This window comes from Tetranychus urticae, chromosome 1 (assembly GCF_039701765.1).
Source record: "Tetranychus urticae isolate SD_2017Ah chromosome 1, NJAU_TeUrti_SD_1.0, whole genome shotgun sequence".
In the NCBI taxonomy this organism is placed as follows: Eukaryota; Metazoa; Arthropoda; class Arachnida; order Trombidiformes; family Tetranychidae; genus Tetranychus; species Tetranychus urticae.
The window spans coordinates 7,217,650-7,232,863 of record NC_142958.1 but is presented as its reverse complement, the minus strand read 5'-3'; the positions used below and the strand labels follow the sequence as shown (position 1 = coordinate 7,232,863).

Genomic DNA, 15,214 nt, shown 5'->3' with positions numbered 1-15,214 from the left:
TCACACTTTAGTTTGCATTTAGGTAAATCAGTGAAAAATTGTTTTCTCCTGTTCAGTCTCTGGTTTGGTTAACCGGTTCATTACTTAACTTGGGTTATATCTAATGGCTACATTTGATAGTTACTCAAGTTTTAGTCTATTAAATATCAATCATCGGCATTTTGTGTTGGTGTTTTAGGAAACTCAACTCAGATAATCCTCTTAAAATGATTCCATCTTTAAATAATATTGCTAATAAACTATTTTTACGCATATTTATTTTTTTTAATATATTGAAATGATGAGAAGCACTTGGATCCATGATATCTCTTCGAAATCATTATTATACAGTTGAAGGAGCAAACAGTAATGAAAAATGCCAGAATTTTGTTAACAACAAAACAATCAGGAATCAACTAGAGTTATGGGAAGCTAAAGCGTTAAAGTTAACTTTAATTCTGAATAAACATCTTGGTCTTTCTTTTTAACACATAAATTGCTGTAAATAATTACAATCATCATGTATAATCATCACTTTAAAAGACTTTAATCCTCTTTTAACAAGGCTTTTACTGGGTGAAATTACTTTTTATAATTAAAGGAAAGGTTGGAAATGTTGGAATAAAAATATAGATAACAAATTTCAGATTGTATGACAATTTTGTTAAAAGGGATTGATTGAGGAATTGTAAACTGATCTTTCAGGTTCATCATTGATATTGCTTTACTTTGGTTGTAATTGATAATAATGAACAAAAAACTATTACAATAAAACATGTGATCCACAGATAGAAAGGTTGTTTAAAAAATTATTACAAAGTAAAGATCGGATAACAATTTAGACTCTGAATCTTGCAATAGCTAATAAACTAAAGTCTTGATATCTATGTTTAATGGTATTAGAAAGAGTAATTAGCTGTTAGTTCTGTTGGTTTCAATTAGGCTGTGCTTTTATTGGGAGTAAAACAAATCGTGAACATTAAAGATACTCCATGGGTTGTTAAGGTTATTGATTGATGGTGATTAATGGGTTAAAATGTGCATAAAAACTACTCACAGGTAATCTAATGTTGATTGTCCAGCATAACCATCAGGCCAAACTAAAATACAGACCACTCGATAGCCTCCATCTTGAAAGGGTATGGTAAACAGTTCAGAGTAAAGTAAATTAGGAAGTGATAATAAAGCTGCTAAACTCCAGACCATGATTATAATCAGCATAACTTGATGTTTGGTCATCCGAGGTTTCAGTGGATGGACAACAGCAATATACCTTTGATTAATTAACCAATTAATTAATCATCATTAAAAGAGATAGCGAGAAGAAGAGGAGGAAAAGGAAGAGAAACAAGAAAAGAAAAAAAAAATAGAATGAAATCATTGAAAAGGTAACACGAGTACCTTAGCTTTGAGTTGAAAATATTTAATCAATCAAACCTGTAGTCGCCTTATAATTAAAAATTCATCACCTCATCATGTGATGAGAACATTAATTCAAGTCAACATTAATTAATTTGATTAATATACTAGTGATGATGACCTTACCCCAGTTTTAGACATTTCAAATGATTGACAAAATGTAAAATCCCAAAGAGTAGACATTCAGGGTGTGATAAGTAACCGTGTAAAACAAAAAAAACTGGTAAATTTGGGTTCACTTTATAAATAAGTATACATTTGTCAATAAATTGAACTACACATTTTAAAATTGATTAACTAGGCACTTTGACATTTCAACATTAATTATAATCAAAAGGGAGACACAAATTGAATATGTAAATCAATTAAAGAGGATCAATTTTTGGAGATTGATTAAAAATAACTGTCGCACAACCGGTGCATTGATCAAACTTTTAAATGTCGCCATCTCCCGATTAAAATGTGATTAGAAAAGAAAGTGATTAATTCTCTTTCTTTTCTTAAAATTAGGGGAAAACAATGATTGCCCCTTCAACCAGAAAATTGGTAAAGATGGCGCCAAATTGGTTTAACCGGGAAACATGTGTTGAAATTAAGTGTTGATAGTTGATTAATTTCTAGTTTTAATGTTGAACATTTCCATGATCATCTTTAATGTTTCAATTTAGCTGTGAATAATTGATTGATCCAGTTAAATACAATTTAGCCATCTTTATTAATCAATAACTTACAAAATAACAATTTATCTCATATTCATGGATATTCATATCTTCCAATAGGATTTATGGTTTCCTTTTGTATTTCACTTTTCCATTTCTTACGGTTTTTCTTCCTGTTTTTTTCCCATCAAAATGGCCTCTCTTCACCATTATCATCATCATAATCATCATCGTCTTCAACGTCTTCCTTTTTTTCATCTTATAAAATAATTGTATCTTTACCTTACTCCTTTTTTTTGATTTGTTCAAGACTTCTAATATATCATCACTGTCTTTCATTATGCATCTCTTTTGAGTTGCTTTTTTTCAAAAGGCTGTCCTTCATCATCATAATCATCATTTCAAACATCCTCATTGTTTAACTCAATTCATCTCAGGCTTGTAGAGATAAAACGACCTTTTCTTCATTCTGCTTGTGATGAAGAGTAAAAATAACATGATACAAGTTTTTTTTCTGTATCTCTCTTCGTCTTTTGCTTCTTAATCCTCATCACCATCATCAATATAATAACAACCTTGAAATATAATGGAACTTAAATGTTACAGTGAAACAAAAAAAAACAGGAGCAAAAAGATTCAAAAAATAATGGAAAACAATTCAAATGACAATTTGTTTGTAGAAGTTGTTGATAGTAGTGCAAAACAATCAACATTAATACAATAATACAAATTGAAAAGTGTTGGCCGATGATAATAGAATTGAAAAGTTAATGAGAAAACAAGTGAACGGCGTAAATCAATAATTGGATGATTTTTGCTGGTAACCAATATGCTCGAGAAAAAATTTAATAACAAGATCACTTGATAATGTTGTTGCATTTTTGCAAAATTAAATTTTGTCCTGATAAATTTATAAGCTTCAACCTTGCAATTATAAAGTGTTTTGAAAAGATTATTCAAATCTAGAAATAATAAAAAAAATGATCATCGAAAATGTAATTATAATGCATTCAAGAACTTTTTAATTTAATTTCTGTTGCTGTATCGAGGTTGCCATTTTCAAAGACATCAAATACAAAATTATAAACATCTTAACTTTGTTTATCAAAGTATAATGGAAAAAGCGAACCAGGTTAGCGATCTCTATCAACAGTTAAATTGTCTTTCAAGTCGATGGTAAAGGATAATTGATTAAAAAAGGATTAATATTAAGAAAATAATCTAAACGACATCAAAATTGGTTAATGGATTGTTTGCCGCGAACTCAATCTTAGCTGATAATTGGGATTGGAAATGAAGTTTCTATCGACCGTAACCGTATCCACCATATCCTCGTCGGTATCCACCGTATCCACCACCATATCCACTACCGTAGCCACCACCGTAGCCACCACCGTAGGGTCGGCCATAACCACCGCTGTAATTAACAGAAAAGACAATCAATTAGTCAAGAATATGGACAAGGTTGGATTCATTTTGGATTTGGATGTATGGACTAAAGTGCCAAGCGAAATGTTGAAAAGAAGATGGATTGAAGATGAATCACTTCACCAAGACATTTCAAATGTTGTCAATTCACCTGTCTATCAACAATTTTGTTTTCAAAATATTGAGTAATCTAGTTTTTGAAAACTGGCAAGGGATTTAATCCAACCAAGATGGAGTTGATTTGGATGAAAAATAAAAGGATTAAATGACTTACCCGTAACCACCACCGAGGAAACCAGCTTCAACCATGGGGACTCCGATGTATAAACAGATAGCAATGACTGCCAAAACGAGTGTAACCATTGAATTCATGTTGATTGGTTTTTGTTTTTTGTTTGAACAAAAAATTGAAAAAGCAAAAAGTAAAGACTGTGTTCAGAGATTTGAATGAACTAAACAAGCAAGAACTGTTGAATGAAAAATGTCTCTTTTCGATTTACCTTAAATACTGTAAATTTGACACACACAAAAGGAAGCCCAAGAGGAGATTTCCTGTGACGAAGCAAGCCAAAAAAAAGTCAACTTACACACTCACTACATCCCACTAGATGTATGTAATAAATGCATCTATTTACAGGATCCTCAGGTAATAATGGAAAAGGATTTCCTTTCCTGATCATCATCATCTTGTTCTTATCATGAAAAGTAAAAAACAGTGATGATACAAAATTGAATACACACATTGATTAATATAATCAAAAAAATCTCTTTCTCCAAAAAAAACTAGGTTCAAGATTAAAACGGATGGAAGAGTGAACAAAAAACATTTCTTGCTTTCATATTCGTAATCTGGTTTCCATTCTGGTATTCCCGTAAGCCTGATGAGATCGGAAATGTGTGGATTAGAATGCTAAACCTGAAAGTAAATGATTATCAGGATGTACAAGAGTGTTAAGTCATGGAGATGAAACTGCTATTCTGTTTCCTGAAATCCTGAAATTTCATCTATCAAAAGTGGACACCAGATATTTGTTAAAACACAACATTTTCCTGCAGATTGATTAACTTATTGTGGATGGAAAAAAAATATGTCTTTTTTTCCATTGTTTGGTTTGTGACCCTTTCTCAATAACCAAATTGAATCAAGGCAACATTATTAATTAGTGTGCTTCTATTTTCTGCCGTGTGTTTAATCAATTGACTTGATTCAATTATACTTGTCTTTCAATCTCTAAATCTAATCATCGTTGCCAAATAATAATGTGTTCAACTGTAATTTATTCACATGCAAAAAGCAAAGAAAAAATAATGTTGACTTTTCATAACAACTGATACTGTCATCAAGTCAACCTGGTCCTTGCTCATCAATCTCATCTTTTTGATTGATACCTATTTATCATTATATATAAATATCCCTGATTAACTTGTTTAATCAATGGTAAATGAAAGTTGACCAGAAAATTCGCTTCCCAGTCAAATGTCCAGATCAGTTTAACCAGACAAGCAGAAAAATTGGCTCCAGTTGATTGCAAGGAACAATTAAAGTTGGCCAAATATTCACCTTTTTTACCAACATCTTTAAAGCCAAATATTAAATCCAATTGTTCAATCCCTTCAGAACAATCAACGTACAAAGCTGATCAAAAGTCCAGCAAATTATAAATGCTTTTATTGGCAATTAAATTAAGTGTTGTATAGATAAGTGGAAAGTAAATTGTTATTACTGACAGTTTCATCATCAACACAATCATCATCTTAAGAGTTGTTCAAAGTTGCTGTTGTAGCAGTTAAAAAAACAGTTCAACTCCAGTTACCAAACACAGTTGTAATTGAATTAAGAGTATCAATGCGTTAGCTAATAGCTGATTGTAACACTGAAATATTGCTATTTATAAAAGAGACGAAAATTTCAATCTCTAATTTCTGGGTTAAAAAACAAGCTTAAAAATGTTTTCACCACAAATTGTTGACTTAATCAATTTACTCTTTCCATTGTGAGTTAATTAGATTTAGTTATTTTGTCCCTTGATCCAGCAACGAAAAGCCAACTTAACCTGAAATCAAAGATGAATTGAAAAACATTGGCAACAAAATTAGATACAATTTATTAGGGGGTCTCACGCAAATCGAACCAAATTTGTTATTTTACTGAATTCGATCTGATTATTGTATTGAGATGAATTTCGGTAATCAGTATCTCAAGTAATTCAAATATTTTTTGCAATTAACAAAAATTAAATATCTCAATTAGTTTAAGAGATATTTAAATGCAATTAAAAAAGACAAAAAATCAAAAATCAAAAACGAGCTGTATTTTGAAAAATGGTCAAAGGGGGGACCCTATGCATGAACTGTATTTTTTATTAAAATCAATGTTATTCAATGGGACATGTAAATTTTTGTGATTTTTTAATTACATTAAAATATCTCTTAAACTAATTGAGATATTTAATTTTTGTTAATTGCAAAAAACATTTGAACTACTTGAAATACTGATTACCGAAATTCATCTCAATACGATAATCAGATCAAATTCAGTAAAATAACAAATTTGGTTCGATTTGCGTGAGACCCCCTAATACAAAAATGTCATGTAAATGTCATTTTTGATTAATATTTAATCAATTAGCAATTCCCTAATTGCACCATTTTGCCTGATCAACATTCATTTAATTATACGGAAGTTACAGATTAATGTGAAGATGAATAAATTAGCAAGATAATTAAAAGCTTAATTAACCTGTAATCATCAAGACATTGTATTGACTGGAGAGGCCAAAAAGGACAAATTTGATGAGGACAAATTATAATTGATTCACGTTTCCAATTGAAAAACAATGTTTAATTGTGACAATTAGAATCTTTTTTTCTCTCTCTTTCAAGTTGACATTTGAAGTGAAAATATTTAATTTGTTGGATCCATCAGAAGTTGTTTTCAAACTGTTTCAATTAAACAATTGGAGTGACTAATCTTAATAACTGGTTTGGGTTAAACCTTTTCAAATAAAACAAATTGATAGAACCCAAAAAAAACAGTGAAAAACCATTTACTATGAGTTTTACAATTGTAATGGCAACAAATGCAAACAAATGACAGTTACATTCAGGACAAGACAAAAAAAGAAGCAAATTGTGAAGATTTTTTTCAGGCTTCAGTTTTATCATCAGTGAATCATTCTGGAATCAGTTCAAGGTTAAATCATGATTCAAATGTTGTTATCACTGAATCGATAACAATGTGACAAAATCATTTCTGAATTGTTTGTTATATTGTTATAAAAGGCAAAGACAAGCAAAGCCTGGACCAAAGGACAGAGAGAAGGAAAACAAAAATGGATCTTTATTTCATTTCTTGTTCTCATTATTGAATAATTGATTGAATTAAGGTTCAATTGTCAAGGAATGATATTTCCATGTTTATCTTTTCATTTGACCCAAGTTTCATCAGATTAAATAAATGATTATATCATAACAGAGTGTACATGTTGAAGTGTACATCATACAAGTTATGTGCACTTGTTTGATTATCCTTATGGAAATGGGTTCAATGGTAATCAACCCGATTCCAAGTTAAAACCCATTTATTTATCACGTTCAGCTAATAGGTTAACAAACCAAAAACTGGTCAATGCTTGATGGACATCATTGTATTACAAGATAAGGCAATAGCCAATATCGATGACAGTCTTGATGATTAAAAGTTAATTTGACTCTAATAACCAGTTTCCTAGGATAAGTCAAAGACTTTCATCAAATTGAGATGAACGTTTCGCTTTATTTTTGTGACAACAGAGTTGAAGTCTGAAGTTCAGACTCTGAAGGTTGATTATGATTGTTCATCATTGGTTCAAATCTTGAAATATGAGTTAACATTGAATGTTGCAAAAAACTGGTTAAATTAGCTTTTGCCAATTTGATCGCTAATCGTTTAAGCTGCCTTTTGTTCAGCGTGATTGTCATCGGATTATTTTGCATTATTGAGATAAAGTTGATTAACAGTTGAAGTTTATTGATCCGATTGATAATTTTTGCTGAATTGTAAGTTGATCCAAATAAATTTAAACTCTTGGATAACATTTTGTTCATTGTGCATTTATCATTGAACCTAAATCTTTATACTTTCACCCTTTTCCAACTCAGCAAATTATCGATTTATGTCAACTTTTCTATTATTCCGCTAATGAGTTTTTGAAAGAGAATCGATAATTGGAAGTCAGCAAGTTACAAGCATTTTGGCAAGCTCAAACTTCAATTGATTTGAATAATTTCACTTGACAAACTGTTACAACTCAAATCAATTTGATTGCAATAAATTTTCATGCAACTTTTAAAACTTTAGTCTGTCAAAAGATGATTAAACGAAATGGTAAATTGAAGCATTTACTGATTTAGAAATTACAATTTCTCAGTCAACTTCCCCAAATTGCTAGTCAATTCAGTCACTTTATCTCGATCGATTGAGAACAGTTCCTAAAGTCGAAAGCTAAAAGCATCAACTTCGATCTTTAAAGCGTCTAAACATCAATCAATTCACAACCAGAACTGACGATTGGAAGAAAAGTTCACAGAAAAGTTTCACTGAACTTTTGCCTCAACATTTCTTAATTAGTTGAGCCTTTCAGTTGCTTTCATTAGCAATAAGTACTAATCAAAGCGAAACAGTTTTGATAAAATTTTCAGGTTAACATTGGAAACAATTTTCACGATCTTCCAAAAGCTTTAAGCAGTTTAACAGTCAAAGTAAACAATTTGAAATATTAAGTTTTTTAATTGCAATTTATGGTTATTGTTGAAGGAATGAACAGTAAAATGTGAGAAAAGTTGAAGAAGATTGAAATGAAAAAAAGATGAAAAAGTTTAGATGAAATTGAGGGCAAGGATATTAGGAAGTGAAAACATGATTGATGAAATTGAAAGGTTAGTGTACATTGAATATTGGAAACATGAATAACTTATTTAATGAACCTGAAAAGTGTCTGACAAGATCAATGTGAACATAACGTCCACACAGTTTTTCATCTTTAACTCGGCCACTGAACAGTTTAATTATCCAAAAATGGACTCTAGACATAAAGTGTCAGTTTTGCAGTTCGGCGGAAAGTTATGTCAGAATTGACTGAAATTTTGATGAATCAAGTAAATTGATATAACGTTTCAATTTCGACTTCAAAGGATTGATGCCAGCGAAAATTAAAGCGAAAAAATTGCATGATTATTCAACACTTGCAGGAAAAGTCGAACAAGGAAGAGAAAAAAAACGAAGAAAAAAAATGATGTTGATGGATTAATAAGACGATGATGCAAATGTTGAATAAATATTCCTTGGCCGAGCATTCCATGAAATTAGCTTTAAATTCAACTCCAAAGGACAACATTTACCAGGGAAACGGATAAACATTGAACTTTTGGAAAATGAACAATTTCATCTTTTATGAGAATAACATTGAGAGTGATTCTTGTGAATTATAAACATGATTGAGAGTTGAATGTTTCACAACAAAATATATTGTTGAAATGCAATCTCGGATAACATGGTAACGATAATATTCTGGATGTGATGAAGCAAAAAACAAGAGAAAAAAGAAGCAAAAATATTCTGTCATTTCGATTGTCTTCTATCAAGATGAATTGATGAAACTGTGAACACACTTGTGATTGCAAGCCTAATTCTGTCCCATGAACATGGAGAAACTTTTGATTGATGGCTTCGAATTTCTTCCGTTTCTTTCATTCCAACAAAACTACAATTTTCATAACACATTCAATCAGATGCAAGATTGTTTCTGTTTCACTTCAGAGTTGAATTCAAAATTCACAAATGATTATCCAATGATGACATTAACGAACTTTTTCCCCTTCTTCAAACTCGAATTCATTTCGTACAATTTTCAGTTCCACCGACAATTGAATCATTTTTCAATTTACAAGTGATAATCTTTTCAATATCCTTTTCAATCGCAAACAATTCAATAATAAAATGCTGAGAATAAGAAAGTGATATTTGAATAATTTATGTTAAAATTTGGAGTAAATTGTATAAAATATAATTTAAATAATAATTTGTATTTTGTTGAAATAATTTGCTCAAAATTTCCTTTCGCTTTGACATTATTTGGGTTCTCATGCATAAGAATCGTAATTGTATAAATTGTTATTTAATGTCAAATGTTTTCACGTAACTGTAGACCTTTGTGATTCCCTGTTAAATGTAAAAATATATTTTCTTACAAATTATGTTTCACTTTAATTGCTGATTTAAGTTATTCATTAAAAACAATTGTATATCAATTTCATTTTAGATTCATTCTCATATCAAGATTGCTTTAATAATGAGCATCCAAATGATTGACTTGAAAGTCGCTTAAAAGCAAAAATGAAAGCTTTTCAGAGTAAAATTTAACCCAAATTTGATCAATCATTTCAACTGTTGATTGTTGAGTTTAATTTCATTTCTGTTTCTTGTCTGTTTCAAGTCTATTGTCGAGTTATTTTACATCATTGTTGTGGTAAGAATATGATTGGAGTTTAATAATGACATTGTCTAAGCTTCTATTTTGTTGAGGTTAATCAAGATCCCAAAGATTATCTCATAAGCTGTGAATAACTTGCTATAATTTTGAGGATTTTTCAAAATAAAATATCTTTTCATCTATAAATACATTTATTATTAAAGCTGCTTTCAGTGTTTGCTGGATGCTTTTACGATGTAAAATGCTTTTATCTTGTTGTTGACTTGAAGCTTAATGTTAGACAAATATTTTCTTGCTGAAACGTGGTTTAACCGAAATTGAGTTGAATTCAGTTTCCAAGCTAATTGTTGAAATAGGTTTCTTCTTAGTGTAGGTGCAAGGTAGCAATTGAGAGGAAAAAAATGATACAAAAGTTGGAATGAAGAAGAATCTGCAAAAAAGCAAATTTTCTTCGTCAAAAGAACCAGTTTCAAGATTTACTAATTTTTATTCATTGAAATGATAACTCAATATTTGATTTGCACCATTGGAAACTTTGTATTACCTTCAAGTGTAAATGATTAAAAGAAAACATTAATTCGACTTTTTTGACACTTTTTTCTTCTCTGTTGACATTTTCATAACCATTCACACCTACGTAACCCATTTTGCAGGTAATACTAAAAATAATTCATTGTTAATCATGAGAAGAATCTTTGAAATTGAAAAAGGTTCAGGAAACCTCTAAGTTGATATTGAAAGGAAAATCAAAATTGATCAAATCATCAAAATTAACGTAAAATTAGTTTCCAAAAAAGTCAAAGACATAAGGCAAAGTTGACTAAGATTGATTATTCAGACTAATTGACTTCATTGTTATCGCCTTTAAACAGAGCAAAAATGAAGCCAAACGTGAAAGTTATTCAATATTTTGTAGTCGATTGTTGATCCTTTTTTTGCATAAATTGATTGGACAGTCCAGCGACAGTTAAAAGTTCAGAGCTGAGATTAATTCTGAATTTGGTGAATGGTGTTAAGATTGAGTTAATTAGATGAAAAGTGAACCTGGATAAGAGACTCTTTAATATGAACTGGGAATTGCAATATAAAATGTAAATGAAATGAGCAAAGGAAAAAAGTGTTTTAAAATTTTGTGATTCACACTTTTTTGTTCACCTTTCTGTTGGGATAAAAGTTTCATTATTTTCAATTTAACTGAATAAATTGTGCTCAAAGAGTGAAAAATGATTGATAATCAAATGTGTCTCTGTCACATTCATTTCATTCATTTAACCTTTTCTTCATTTCGTTTCACTTTCACTCCAGTTTTCAATCCTTTTTTTCATTCCAGGTTCCTGTTATCAAATTCAATTTCAACTTGAGCTCAAATTTTAATTGTCTATCATTTTCCGATTCCCTAGTTGATTATCATTATAACGCTTTCTGGTTTATCAATTATTTAGGAAATTATTTTTTGCAGCTCAATTATTTTCGTTACTTTTGCCATCACTTAATTTTTTGTCAACTCAATGGGAAGAAAAGGCTTCACCTAGTTTCCATCAATCCATAAGATTATTCAAAAGGATTGTTGAACATTGCTGAGGATCAGTTAAATGGTTCATTTGATGAATGTGCTGTGGAATTAATCAGCCTGATTAAATATGCTAATTGTTGAGATGCATTTAGTTATATTTCAACATTTGACAAACACAGTTGTACAGTTGAACATGTTTAAAACTTACAATGTATTCAAAGGAAGACAACTTGAAATGATATTCATTTACTTTCGATTTACTTTGTTCATCTAATGAAAGACAAAACTCATTATTGCAACAAACATTGTATCTAAGCCAAAATTTTGTCAGTTAAAAGCCTCAAGTTATAATGCGGCTACAAGTTTGCCTGTCGAGTTACGAGTCGAGACGTTGAGGGTGCGTGAAAATGAAGTCCATTTGTGCTTTGTTATCACCTTGATATGACTGATCAAAGCGACTGCACCTATCCTTAGTTTAAACATTATTAATACTAAATTGTTTGAATATGGTTAAGCAAAATATAATTTAAAGAACAGCATTCATTCAGTAGAACTTTCATTAGAAGACCAAATCATCGCAATTCTTCAACTCAACACTGTCTTCCATTATTATTTTTGTATTCTTGATTGTAACTTCACCCTAAATTAAAGATTTGACTGAAAATTTTCTTATTTATTAATGTAAAGATGTCATAAAATATTAGTTGAAGTAAAAAGACACAATTGTCACTTTTATGCACTAATTTGCCTAAAATAATACAAACACGGAAAAACTGATGGGCGAAAACGGGTAAATATCAATTTGACGCAAATTCAGACTCTGTTAGTTTGTAGGGAATTGAAAGCTGAGTTTCTTCGTGCGATTTAAAAGTTTCTCTGATCTCCAGTTTTCGAAAAAATCGCGTTCAAAGTTGAAACTTAAATAGCTATTTGTACAGAAATGGAAGTGATTTTTTTCATGAAACTTCATTGCCTTGATGTAAATTTTGATGGTGAACTAGAAAATGGTCTTATAAAGAGAAATAAAGTTTTCTGTTTTTGTACAACTTCGATTCTTCGATTTTCTCTCAAACCGATCTCATTCTTTGATCGCACATGTTAGAGAGCTGAAACTTATTTTTCATTCCTAAAATTGGTTCACACATATCATGGAAGTAATACTTTCTCGCATTTCTCAACAGTTTTCTCAATCTCGGACATTGACCAGAAAACTTTGAGGCTCAATATTTCGAGAATGGCTTCACTTGCAATCGTTATTCTTCCATCAAACATTAGATTTCATTTTAGTCTATGGTAAATTGAAAACCCAGATCATTCAAAAAACTAGGAAAAGAGTTATAACATTGTATTGCTCAGGTTGCCAGATTTGATACCAGATTAACAAAGTTAAAACGTTACTTATGATGTGTTAGAACAAAATTCAATATTATATGAATTAGCTAAGCTTTATTCGGTTTTCAGTCATAGCATGTTAGAGCTGATGGAGAAATCTAATGTTTGGTGGAAGAATGACGATTTTAGGTGAAGCCATTCTCGAAATATTGAGCATCGAAATTTTCTGGTCAATGTCCAAAATCGAGAAAATTGTTGATGAATTGGAGAAATTATTACTATCATGATGTGTGTAAACAATTTTTATGGATGAAGAATGAGTTTCAGCTCTCTAGCATGCACGGTCAAAGAATGAGATCGGTTTGAGAGAAAATCGAAGAATCGAAGTTGGACAAAAACATAAAACTTTATTTCTCATAATAAGACCATTTTCTGGTTTACCATCAAAAATAACATAGCGCAATGAAGTTTCATGAAAAAATCTCCTTCCATTATTGTACAAAAAGCTATTTAAGTTTCAACTTTGAACGCGATTTTTTCGAAAACTGGAGATCAGAGACACTTTTAAATCGCACGAAGAAACTCAGCTTTCAATTCCCTACAAACTAACAGAATGCAAACTCGAAAGAAATTGATATTTACCCGTTTTTGCCCATTTCTCTTTCACTTTTTGTGTTATTTTGTGCAAATTAGTGCATAAAAGTGACAATTGTGTCTTTTTAGTAACAAACTGAATAAGCATTTAATTTTATAACGCATTTAACTTAATTAATACAATGTTATGACTTTAATTGCGTATCTTGGAATTATCTTAACATGAAAATCGATGAAAGAATCATAAGAGCTATCGTTACGAAGTATTGAGGCTCCAAGTTCTGAGCATATTAGCCAAAATTAAGAGAACCGTCAATAGATCGGAGAAACTGTTTGGTCATTCATGTTTATTAGCTATTTGTGTCGCTAAAAATAAGTTTAAACTCTTCTACTTTTTATTCACTCGAAATAAAAGCTTTAACCAAAAATCGTAGTAACTTGATGTACACGAGCCGGAAATTTTATCTCTTGCAATCAGTCCATTTTCTGGTTAACTGTTGCAAATTACATTAGAAAAATAAATTTTATAGAATCTAAATCTAAACATAATTGTACAGAAATTGGTTAAAGTTTAAACTTTCAACGCGATTTCATCGAAAACTACCGACCATAAAAGTTGTTCGATTGGTTAAATGGTTTATTTTTATGTCCACAAACCCATTGGAGTCTCAAATTTATACTTGAAATTGGCTTTTGCATTGATTCCTTTGATTTGATATGAATGTGGGTGAAAATATTCTGACTCAAAAAAGGTTCAATAAAGTTTTGTGGAAAGGATTGACTTTGCAACCTTTAAAATCACTCAGTTATTCAAAATTCATTTTTGGTTTTACGAATACTTCGAACTCTAACCAACAAATTTCTTGTTTCCTTTTATGGTTTGAATCTTTATTCTTATAACTTTACATTCTCTGAACGATCAGACTCTTCAGGAGTTTCACCTCATAATTTCAGTTCTTCATCTTACATTTTATTGATATTAACTGAACAGTGACATTATCATGTGCAGAGTTTTGTCACACTGTTTTGTCACGTCAAACAATTAATTGGAACAAATTTTTCCATCATTTTTCAGATAATTTTTCATTCCAATTGTCACAAATAATTCTGTGGTTTGTTGGGATTTTTGTTTTACATTTTGCTATCCTTTTGTGAGAAGCAAGTTGAATGAAAAGTCTTATTATCAATGAGTAAATTTCACCCATTATGTTGATATTCAACTTTAATAACAATTGAATTAGATGACAAAACTTGGTAAATTCAAAATCTTTTATTTATGAGTTTAAAGGTTATCAGCTTTTGTTATTGGCTTTTATAAAAGGAAACCAACTAATCTGTTAAATATCAAGTTAATAATTCAACGACTTGTTGTATACATTTTTGACTATAAAATTGATTCAACCATTAATCAATGAACAGTGAATTTTTCATTCAAACTCTATCGAGTTCAAGTTGACAACTTTGTTATATTTTTGGGAAAACAGAGTCAGAAAATGGATGAAATTTGAATAATTGAATTTTGACAGTTAAAGCCATGATAAATCTGATGATAACTTGATGCTAATATGCCACAATTGATATTAGATAAGAAAATTAACAGCTTTTCGAATAAAGAGTTTCAGAATTTTAAGCCTTTTCAATGCGTTTTCATGGGAATAAACTGTTGATAGAAGCAAAGAAAACTGTGAATCGATTAAAATGAAATTTCAAGGAAAGTAAATCAATATTCGGTTCTAAGAATTAGAATTGAAAGACTGCAAGAACATGATTGACCATGTTAATGATCATCAGATTCTTAAAGTGTTTAAACGTTCATCTTT

At 30.2% G+C, this 15,214-nt stretch overlaps 1 protein-coding gene and 2 long non-coding RNA genes across 3 annotated transcripts in view; 1 reads left to right on the top strand and 2 right to left on the bottom strand.

Annotated features, from left to right (window-relative positions):
• Positions 1-15,214, bottom strand: part of LOC107367295 (tachykinin-like peptides receptor 86C) — a 32,767-nt gene that overhangs the window by 8,834 nt on the left and 8,719 nt on the right. Inside the window, exon 2 of the mRNA XM_015934988.3 lies at positions 1,037-1,252. Coding sequence (XP_015790474.2) covers positions 1,037-1,252 — 216 coding nt within the window. The remainder of the gene's footprint in view (positions 1-1,036; positions 1,253-15,214) is intronic.
• On the bottom strand, positions 3,057-3,951 carry LOC112539411 (uncharacterized). Its single transcript, XR_003083247.2, has 2 exons — positions 3,760-3,951; positions 3,057-3,474 (listed from the first exon to the last, which is right to left on the bottom strand). It is a non-coding gene; the product is annotated as an uncharacterized LOC112539411 (long non-coding RNA).
• On the top strand, positions 3,993-5,230 carry LOC107367298 (uncharacterized). The gene is made up of 2 exons (XR_001569860.3): positions 3,993-4,131; positions 4,273-5,230. It is a non-coding gene; the product is annotated as an uncharacterized LOC107367298 (long non-coding RNA).